This window comes from Phascolarctos cinereus, unplaced genomic scaffold (assembly GCF_003287225.1).
Source record: "Phascolarctos cinereus isolate Bilbo 61053 unplaced genomic scaffold, phaCin_HiC Scaffold_725;HRSCAF=1366, whole genome shotgun sequence".
Taxonomy (NCBI): Eukaryota; Metazoa; Chordata; class Mammalia; order Diprotodontia; family Phascolarctidae; genus Phascolarctos; species Phascolarctos cinereus.
In genome coordinates, this window is record NW_027556097.1 from 1949176 (window position 1) to 1960734 (window position 11559).

Below are 11559 nucleotides of genomic sequence, written 5' to 3' on the forward strand. Positions count from 1 at the left end.
CCCTATCTCCTCCTTTATTCCAGTTTTTCATTAAAAAAATTAGCCGTTCTCCACAGCAAGACCAAACATCTCTACATGTACTCTCAATTCTATCTCCTCCCATCTTCAGCAAACTGCCCCTACTATCATATTTCTTTTTCCTTCCCCTCTGTCAGACCTTCTTTTTCTCTTTCTCTCTCTCTCTGTCTCTCAGCATCTTCAATCTCTCCTCCTACTTGCTGGTTCCTTCTCTGATGCCTGCAAACATACCTAAGCCTTCCCCATCATTAAAAAACAGACAAACAAAACCCATTCATTAGATTCTACCATCTTTGAGAGGTATTTTCCAATGTTTCCTCACTTTCTCAGCCAAATTCTTTGAAAAAAAATCTCCATTGTCCTGTTTCATCATGTTAGCCAATCTGATAGGTGTAATGTGGTACCTCAGAGTCATTTTGATTTGCATTTCTCTAATCAATAGTAATTTAGAACATTTTTTCATATGACCATAGATAGCTCTAGTTTCTTCCTTTGAAAACTGCCTATTCATTTCCTTTGACCCATTTATCAATTGGGGAATGACTTCTATTCTTATAAATTTGACTCCGTTCTCTATATATTTTAGAAATGAGGCCTTTATCAGAGACACTAGTTAAAAAATTCTTTCCCAGTTTTCTGCTTCCTTCCTAATCTTGGATGCATTGGCTTTGTTTGTGCAAAAACTTTTTAATTTAATGTAATCAAAATTATCCATTTTGATTTCATAATGTTCTCCATCTCTTGTTTGTTCATAAATTCTTCCCTTCTCTATAGATCTGAGAGGTAAACTATTCCTTGCTCTTCTAATTTGCTTATAGTATCAGTCTTATATATCTAAATCTTGTACCCATTTTGACTTTATCTTGGTATAAAGTGTAGGATGTTGGTCTATGCCCAGTTTCTGCCATACATTTTTCCAGTTTTCTCAGAAGTTTTTATTAAATAGTGATTTCTTATCTCAGAAGTTGGAGTCTTTGGATTTATCAAATAGTAGATTGGTATAGTCATTGACTGTTGTGTCTTGCATACCTAACCTATTCCACTGATCCACCACTCTATTTCTTAGCCACAAGTAGTTTTGGTGATTGCTGTTTTATCATACAATTTAAAATCTGGTACAGCTAGGCTACCTTCCCTTGCATTTCTTTTCATTAGTTCCCTTGATATTCTGATAAATGTTGGAGAAGATGTGGGGAAATTGCAACACTAATGCATTGTTAGTGGAGTTGTGAAATGATCCAACCATTTTGGAGAGCAATTTGGAACTATACCCAAAGGGCTATAAAATTGTGTACACTCTTTGGCCCAGCAATACCACTTCTAGGTCTGTATCCCAAAGAGATCATAAAAATAGGAAAAGGACCCACACATCCGAATATATTTATAGCAGCTCTTTGTGTGGTGGCAAAGAATTGGAAATTGAGGGAATGCTCATCAATTGGGGAATGACTGAGTAAGTTGTGGTATATGAAAAAACCTGGAAAAACTTACATGAACTGATGCAGAGTGAAATGAGAAGAACCAGGAGAGCATTGTACAGAGTAAGTAACATTGTACATTTTAACAGCCACATTGTGTGATAAGTGACTTTGATAGACTTGGCTCTTCACAGCTATGCAAGAATCTAAGACAACTCCAAAAAACTCATGATAGAAATTGCTATCCACATCCAGAGAAAGAACTGTGGAATCTGAATACATATGCAAGCATACTATTTGCTCCCCTTTTCCTTTGTTGTTTTGTTTTATTGCTTCATTCTAGTGGTTCCTTCCATTAGTTGTAATTGTTCTTTACATCATGACTAATGGGAAAATATGCTTAATATGTATGTATAAGTAGAACCTATATCAGATTGCACGCTGTCTTGGGGCAGGCGAGAGGTGTGGGATGGGGAGAAATTTTAAAACTCAAAATATTATGGAATTGAATGTAGAAAACTAAAAATAAATAATTATGAAAAAAGAAAAAGCAATCTCCACTAAGTGCTTCTTCTTCCTTACTCTCACTCACTCATTAACCTTCTGAAATCTGACTTGTAACTTGATCACTCAACTAAAACTTCTTTTTCCAAAGTTATCAAAATCTCTTAATTGCCAAATCTAATGTCCTCTTCTCAATATTTACCCTTCTTGACCTCTCTGCATTACTTGACACTATTGATGACCCTCAACCCTCTTGTAAACACTCTTACCTCTCTAGGTTTTTTGTGACACTGCTCTCTCTGGTTTCTTCTCTTCTCTACTACTAAGTAGTAGACTAAGTCAGTCTCCTTTGCTGGATCATTGTCCAAGTCATACACCCTAAGTGTTGGCGTATCCCCAGGTTCCATCCTGAGATCTCTTATCATGTCATCTCACTTGGTGTGACTTCATCAGCTCCCCTAAGTTCAATTGCCACCTCTATTCAGATGAAACCTAGATCTATATCTTCAGCTCTCATCTCTGTCCTGAGTACTACCAGTTCCTCACCGGGACCTGGCAGACATGTTGAAGTAGATTTCCCATAGGCATCTCAAAGTGAACATGCCCAAAGTAGAACTTACTTTATTTAACCCTCAAACATATACATTTCCTTTACTTCCCTATTACTACTGAGGACACTGCCATCTTTCAGTCATCTAGGCTCACAATCAAGGTATTCCCCTTAACTCCTCTATCTCACTCATTCATATATTCAATCAAGCGCCAAATCTTATTGTTTCTACCAAAACAACTCTTGTACATATCTCCTTCTTTCTACTTACAACCACCACCATAGAAAGGTCCCTCATCACTTCTCCCCTTTCCTATTGCATTCATCTCTTTGGTTTCCATCCCTTGAATCTATGTCAGTTCCAATACATTCTCCAAATAGTTACCTAAGTGATTTTTCTTAATCTCCGGTCTTAGCATGTTACCCCCCATACCCCGCTCAATATGCTTCAGTGTATTTTGTCATTATTTATTATTTATTATGTGTTGTATTCTATTATTACTTTCAGAATCAAATATAAACTCCTCTGTTTGGCATTTAAAGTTCTTCCTACCATCTCTACATTCTATTTACACATTACTCCTCTTCATATACTATACAGTTCTGTCATATTGGCCATCTGCCTTTGCCTCACACACTATGGCCCATCTCCCATTTCCGTGAGTTTGCAATGGCTTTCCCTCATACGTGGAATATACTCCATCCTCATCCCCATCTCTGGGAATCTTTGACACTTACCAGGAATCAGCTCAAGTGCAACCTTCTACATGGAAACTTCCCTGACCTTCCCTTCATAAAACTATCCTGTATTTGTTTTAGATATTCTCTATATATACATGCTATCTCCCCTGCTAGAATGTAGGTTCCTTGAGGACAGTATTTTTTTCTAGTCCAATGAGAGCTAGTATAACTTTTTTTTAATCTTTAAATCCCCAGTGCCATGCACAGTGCCTGCCACATGGTAGGTGCCTAAAAATGATTTTTGATTATAGTTCTCCCACATGACCCCTTGAACCTCTCCTTGTAAACATTTTTTTAAAAAGAGAAAAAAAACTAGTTCAACAAAATCAGCCAACATATTGATCATATATAAAATAATCCATACATATGGTTCTTGACCTCTGCAAAAAAAGGAGGGAAATATATTTTCTCAATCTCCTGAACAAACAGCCACATTTACAATGCTGTTTTGTTTTTATTGCTCTATTTTTATTGTTGTAGTTGTATATATTTTTTTCTGTTTTCTGTTTCTCTACATCAATTAATATAATGATAATAGCTAACATTTATGTAGGTTAAGATTTGCAAAGCACTTTACATACATTATCCCATTTGATCTTTCCAACAAGCTTGTGAGGTAGGTACTATTATTGCCTCCCTTTTATAGATAAGGAAACAGATATTGAGAGAGGTTAAGTTATTTGCCCAGGGTTACATAGTAATTTTCTGAGTTTTAGTTTCCTTATCTATAAAATAGAGAAAATAACACCTACCTCAAAGGGTTTTTGTGAGGATAAAATGAGATAAAATATGTAAAGTGCCTTATAAACCTTAAGGAGTTATATACATGCTAGCTCTTTGTTATAATTACTGATAATGTGATTTGTTTCCAGTTGTTAGCTCCCATAAAAGTACTAGTATTAAGTTTTGGTGCATAGGAGGTCTTTTTCTTTTTTTAACTACTTTAGAGTATATACTTGCAAATCTCTGAGTTAAAGTGCATGAACATCTTAGGTCCTTAAAAAAATAAACTAACTAAGTCTTAGCTCCATCAACAAGGTATGCATGTTTACTGCCCCTTCAACAATAACCAACTACCCTTTTGGTTTTCTTTGTTATCTTGTGGCATGGTATGACATACTTTGTGAAGCCTTGCTAGTTCCTTGTGATCATCATATTCTTTTTCCAGATGTTTGATAACTATACTCTTAATAATAAATTCAATAATTTTTACCAGAGGCAAATTAAGTTCACAGAAATGTAGTTTATGGCATCTATTCTCTTATCTCTCTCTTTTTAAAAATCCGGACATCTGATCTCCTATAGTCTTGAGAGGGACCTCTCCTATTCTCCACATTATTTAGGAGGTCACTGGAAGTGGCTCAGTAATTATGTCTACCAAGTTTTTCAGTAGTCTGGGATGCAATTCATCTGGACCTGGTTACTTGTACTTCTCAAGATCAACCCAGAGCTTTCTTACTATCTCCCTACTTACCTTAGTTTTAGGTTTCCATTCTCTATTCTCATGTTTCCATGATTATTGACTTTGGCTGAGGAAATAGAAGAATAATGAAAGTTGAATCTTTCTGCCTTCTGTTATTGTCCCATCTGTCATGAGGAGCCCTTCCATCTTTTCGTTGATTCTCTTCTTTCCCCCTCTCTAGCTTTAAACACCTTTCTGTTGTTCTTAATTCCCTTCACTGGTCTCACATCATTCTAAGCGTTAGTGTTGTTGACATGATTCCAATAGGGTTGCACTTAAATTCATCCTCTACTACCTGTCCTTGCTTCCATCTCCTATAAATGATTATTTAAAATCTGAGAATGAATAAATGCAATAATAACTACAGCAATGCAAATGAAGATAAATCTAAAGGGAAAAAAATCAGCTTAGCTCAAAAATAATGGAAAAAGTTGGTTCCAAATTATTAAAGTTAAAGCACATATGTTCCTTTCTGGTTACAAATAGTAATGAGCAGAAGTGTAAAATAGTATGCACTATCAGTCACGATCATTCATTTAGGCTTGCTTAATTGTTTTCAGGGAATGTACTTTGTGGAGATTTATTTTCATGCTGATTGGTATATCTGTCATACCCAAACAAAAACATGTATGTAAAATAAGATAAAATAGCAAAATATAAAAAGTAAATTCTACAGCACCCCTTCTTGGCAACCTCTTCAACTTAACACTCACAAGTTATGGGCCATGTAGGTGTCATGGTTCATGTTTGAGCAAGTGTGGTTCACATCATCAGGAGGGCTTACCTAGTAAAAGGCTCACTGCTAGTTTTGATTGGGGGCAGGAAATGGACATAGGAGTGCTGGCTGAAAACTGAACGGTATCTTATGTGTCTTGTTACTAGAGCAGGTTTGTAGAGGGATTTCTTTGACCTTCTGCTGGTTCTAAGTCACTTGTAGAGATTCTCTAGCAACAGAGCTATAGGAAGAAGATCAAAGTAAGTTACCTAATAAAGTACCTTATACTTGCATCCCATTATAGCAGCTCAGAAATGCTGGGGCCCTGCAAGGTTCATTGTTAAAAAAAAAAAAAGATTACAAAAACAAGATTCATTATTCAAAAAATTATGGTTTTACCTGGTACAATTAAAGAGATTTGCTCAGAAAGGAAGAAGGAAGGATGTTGTTGTAACAACTTCAAGACTTCCTCCAGGCCTAAGCCTGGAGTATAGAGTACAGAGTGATGTAACACAGGTATAACAGCATAAAGCATTCTTACTTCTGTTTAATTTCAGTTACGAGTCATAGCTAACTTTTTGGAATAGCCAATTATAGGCGGGTTCAGGATTAAGCAGATAGGAGACATTCCTGTTCAAAAAGGAAATAGCACAAACTGAGTTAAGAGGCTCCTGCCATTACTTTTGTAAGGCTGTCCTCGAAATCTTCCCAGGGACAGATATCCACTTACAGCAGTTCTCAAGTCACACTCCCTTTGAGCAGCTCATGTCACCTTTCTTGAATTTCAAGAATGAATTTCTTGAATTACTGCTATTAATATTAATGTTATATTACTGTTAGTCATACTGAATTAAATTATTAATTAATTATCTGAATTAAAAACAAAATTCAAATTACAGTTTTAAGACATTTTACCACAAACAGCAAGTTTCAGTAATCACAGCTTAGGGTTAGGTACAGTTATTATTATTGTCATTATTATTTTTCTCATGTTGTTTCAATAACAGTGAGTTAACAATAGAAAGTTTACCAGGTTTTTTTAAAAAAATCACTCAACATCTTTTTCTTCTTTTTTTCCTTTCTCTAGTTTAAACTTATCTTAGTATAAAAAATCAATCATTAAACATTAAGAAAATAATCACATCCTGGAATTCCACATAGATCTATCTAGTTTTAAATGTCCAAGAGGTAAGTGATGTGACTTGACCTCAGGAGAGAGAGAGAGAGATGGGGGCATGATGCCTATAGTACATCTGAGAGTCATCTGCATAGAAAACTAAACATATGGAATTGATGAGAGGGAGACAGACAGACAGAGACAGAGACAGACAGAGACAAAGACACAGACACAGAGAGACAGAGGCAGAGAGAGACAGAAACAGAGACAAAGAAGAAGATGGTGATGATGATGATGATAACACAAGAGAACAGAGCTTTAGAGGAGAAATTACATTAGTAGAAATGATACAGAGAATAAGCCTTCCAAAGAGACTGAGAGGGAGCCATCAGAAGGGAAACCAGGATTATCATAAAAAGCATGAGAAGATAGTAGCCAGCAAGAAAAAGTGATGAGGATGGTCAAATACTATAGAGAGGTCAATAAAAATGAGGACTTAGAAAATATCAAATTAGGCAACTAAGATTATTGGTAACTTTGAAAAGTAGTTTCAGTTGTTGAATGATCAACTAGGAAACAAGATTACAAAAGGTTGAGAAGGGAATGAGAGGAGAGGAAGTAGAGGTAATAGCAGGGACAGAATTTTTTTTTAGAAGTCTGAGAAAGAGAAAAGAGATATAGGACGATAGTTTGAAGAGATAGTAGGGGCTACTGAAAGTTTTTTAAGGATGGCAGGGTAGGACTTGGCCAAATTTGAAAGCAGCAGAGAATCAGTTTAAGTCATTTAGACTATTATGATTATCCAAATTAACTACAAAGAATATATGGAGGAAGATGTTATCTGTATCCAGAGAAAGAACTGATAAATAGAAGTAGGTATAGAATGGTTTTATACGTATATACGTATTTGTGTCTAATGGAGCCATCTTTAGGGTGAGGGAGAGGGAAGAAAAAAAAGAAAGTTACATCATAACTCATATTTTTAAAAGGAATAGCAAGTTGTACATAACAGATTTGCAGTGTCATGTACAATCATCTTTTCCACCATTCTATTATGTTATAGAAATGCTTGTTCTATTTCTTAAGTTCAGAAAAATAAATAAAAGAAAAAATCAGTTGATCAGGAGAGATGAAAGATTAGAGAGATAGACATAATAATAGTAGGAACAATCTGCTGGAGAAAATGGCCAAGAATGGGATCAAGGGAATTTGTGGAGGGGTTGGCCTTAGACGTTATCAAAGACTAGAATAAAGACAAAGAAAACCAGGAATGATATCAAAGGGTTTTGAGTTGAAGAGAAGAAAAGAGGAAACTCATAGTGAATAGTTTAATTTTTTTTCAGGAAATAAAAGGAAAGTTACTTACTGAGTAGGAAGGAGAAAGAGAACTTAGGGGAGACTTGATAAGAAAAGAAAAGGTTTGGAAAAATTCTGTGAGCAGTTGAATAAGGATTCAATTAATAAAAGCAAAAGACCTAGAGAAAAATGGAATGAACTTGGAGCTATTTATTCAATCTCTCAAGGCTCTAAATTGAAACAACCATTGCCTTTTATCATTCCCAGTTATAGTTTCCACATTTTTTTTTGACAATCATGTGAACATGGGGTTTCTCAATATCATCACCAGTATCCCCTATTCTGTAACTTTGAAAAGAAAACAACACCCTTCAAACCCCCCAAAACAATATAGAAGATTTCTAGGTCTCAGGAAAAAAAAAACAAACACCCATCACTTTAAAGGAAGGCAAGGTATTCCAAAAAGATGAGCTTATTTGCCTTTAACTGTGGCCAAACAGTATTTTAAAAAGCAAATTCGAAGTTTTAAAGGAGAAAAATCAAAACAAACAAACAAAAAACCAACTCCTTTGCTTCATGGTCAAATGCAAATAAGGATAACCACAGTCATAACCAATCAGAACTAGACTGAGCTGGCCTTTTTTTCTTTTCTTTTTTTTTTCTTTTGATTAGTAAAAGCTGGATTTACAAGCATGCTTTTATGCTCTGCTCAGCAGCTTTAAAGTGGTGGGAAAAGACGTGGCCACTGTATGAAATAACCTGTCTCAAGATTTTAAAAATCCTCACAAAATATCTCAAAGGTGTGAGAAGACTTGTTGCATTTCAGTATCTGAATTGTTGAGATGGATGAGACGACTCCCCTGACCTATCTGGATATCTACGCTACTAGCCAAGGTCTGGACTTTGAGGATGACCACTTGTACGTCCTGTACACATCTGTCTTCCTTCCCATCTTCTACACTGCTGTGTTCCTGATCGGTGTTGTGGGGAACCTGATCCTGATTGGAGCCTTACATTTTAAACAGGGAAGCCAAAGACTGATTGACATATTTATCATCAACCTGGCTGTCTCTGACTTCATTTTCCTTGTTACGCTGCCGCTCTGGGTAGATAAGGAGGCATCCTTAGGCCTGTGGAGGACTGGCTCATTCCTGTGCAAGGGAAGCTCATACATCATTTCAGTCAACATGCACAGTAGTGTCTTCTTCTTGACCTGCATGAGTGCTGAGCGCTACCTGGCTATCATGTGCCCCTCTGCATCCAGGAAATTCAGGAGGAAAGATTGCACTTATGGTGTCTGTGTCAGTGTCTGGTGTATCTCCTGCCTTCTGGGCTTGCCCACTCTTTTGTCCAGGGACCTCATAATGATCGAGGACAAACCCTATTGTGCAGAAGAGCCAGCCACTCTCTCTAAACATGCTTGGGCCCTCATGTCCTTAATTTTCACTTTTTTTGTCCCCTTGCTGAGCATCTTGACCTGCTACTGTTCTATTGCAAGGAAATTGTGTGCATACTACCAGCAGTCAGGAAAACACAACAAAAAGCTCCAAAAGTCCATAAAAATTATCTTCATCGTAGTGGCAGCCTTTGTCAGCTCTTGGCTACCTTTTAACATTTTCAAGGTTTTGTCTATCATCTCTGGGCTGCAAGAAGAACCCTTCTTTTCCTCAGTCACCCTTCAAGTGGGCATGGAGGTCAGTGGTCCTTTGGCATTTTCTAACAGTTGCATTAACCCTCTCATTTATTATTTCTTTGATGGCTATATACGGCGAGCTATTATCTGCTGTCTTTGTCCTTGTCTGAAGAATTCCAACCTTGGGAGCAGCACTGAAACCTCAGACAGCCACCTTAGTAAGATCTTTGCCAACTTCATTCATGGAGAGGATTTTTCTAGAAGGAGAAGGCGTTCTGTGTCTCTGTAAAAGTAAGGGAGTGAAATATTTTTAGGAAAAAGTTTTTTTTTTAATGGGAGGTGGGGAAAGGGCAATTTGAATGGTTTTATCAGGAAAAAGAAGAAAGGAGAAAAGGCCATGGATGTGACTGAATCAATTGTTATTTATTCAAGTGGCCTGTCTTCTCTTAGGAGGACTGTTCTTCTTGGACTCTTGAGCAATGGATCCCAGTTGATATTGTCCCTTCAGTGTGTTTTGTGATACACCTTCAGACTTTTTTTCTCTACTAAGAACTATCTCACCTCTCTGGATATTGTGCTTCTATTGGAAATACCCTTTGAGAAAATGAACATATTTTGGCCACTGACAAATATGGTCACAATGTCTGGGGTGAGCTTTATTTATGGTGCCTGTATTTGATTTTTTCTGAGATCCGAATCAAAGTTCTCACTTCAATCCCATTGGTTTCTAAGTTGTCTTTTGCCCTTAGTCTTTTCTCTATATTTGTAGAGTGGCAGGGAGCCCAGGGAGACTGGAATTAGGTTAAACTGAAAGGGGAGGGGTGGTGGTAAAGATGAATAATGCAAAAACATTTTTTTAACCTTCATAACTGCTGACAGCCTGTCCCTATCCTAAGGACTGTTTTAAACTTGCTATACTTTTTTGGTCTGCTGGAGTCTTTATAGATTTATGGTATTTGGGTCAAGAAAGCAAACACAGGTCAAGTTCTGTCCTTAGAAAGAGATCTGGCTACTGATCAGAGAGACTGATAGAAGGGTATTTTCATGATGATACTTTAAGTAAATGCTTTTTAATGGTGTTTTGTTATGTGCGTCATGCTCTCTCATTAGCAATAGTTCCATAAATGAATGTTTTAACTTTCTGCAATTATATGGCTTTAATAACATAGGTGACTAATGTAAAACATGGCTAATAATATAATGGGTGGCATTTGGATTTCTGGATTCAAACTAATGGAATGAATGACTTGTTTTTAAAATCCCAAGATCACAGTTTTCTATGGCACTATTCACCATGTGTAGATAGCGTTCTAAGATATAAATATTTGTGTAAGATGTTCTATGCTATCCTACAGAGAAAAAAAATGGCTTTTTAAAATGTTAGTGATCTTTAATATATAGGGTAGGGTCTTTGTCTTTTGTAAGATATTTGTCTTCCTGATTAGAGATATTAACAGATGTTTGTTTTCATAATGATGTTTCAAGTTATTGATTTTTAATTGGATTTTAAAATACATGTTGTACTCTCGTTTGCAATAATTTCATAAAGGAATTTCAAAACTTGCTTTTAACGAAGTGTCTTTAATTCTATAGATGAATCATTCAGCTTTTTAAAAACTCTTTCTATACCATAAGATGCCTTTACTGAAAAAAATTCTAATAAATTTAATCAACATAGTATGATGGTTATAGAAGGAACTTTTATTTTTTTTTTGTTCAATTGTGTCTGACTCTTTGTGACCTCATTCAAGGTTTTCTGGTAAAGATACTGGGAGTGGTTTGCCATTTCCTTCTCCAGTTCATTTTATAGATGAGGGAACAGAGGCAAACTGGTTTAAGTGACTTGTCAAAGCTGACACAGCTAATGTCTGCGACTAGCTGTCTCAGGTCTGAACTCAGGTCTTCTTGACTCCGGGTCCTGTGTGCTATCCATCGCACAGTCCTAGCTGCCCAACAGTTATGGAAGGAAAATGTTTATCCAATAATCTACAGCACATCAAATATTCTGAGAAAACGGACAATTAGTTTAAAAATAACCAGACCTCCTAATGTCAGATATAGAGACTAAAACATATACGAAAAGAGAAGTCAAGTCCATACAAAAG

General features: G+C 36.3%; 1 protein-coding gene across 1 annotated transcript; it reads left to right on the top strand.

The window, feature by feature from the left end:
- The first annotated feature begins 8512 nt into the window (after positions 1 to 8512).
- On the top strand, positions 8513 to 10887 carry GPR15 (G protein-coupled receptor 15). Its single transcript, XM_020977958.2, has one exon. The coding sequence runs from the start codon at positions 8664 to 8666 to the stop codon at positions 9741 to 9743; it is 1080 nt and encodes a 359-aa protein (XP_020833617.1). The 5' UTR covers positions 8513 to 8663; the 3' UTR covers positions 9744 to 10887.
- Positions 10888 to 11559: the final 672 nt, after the last annotated feature.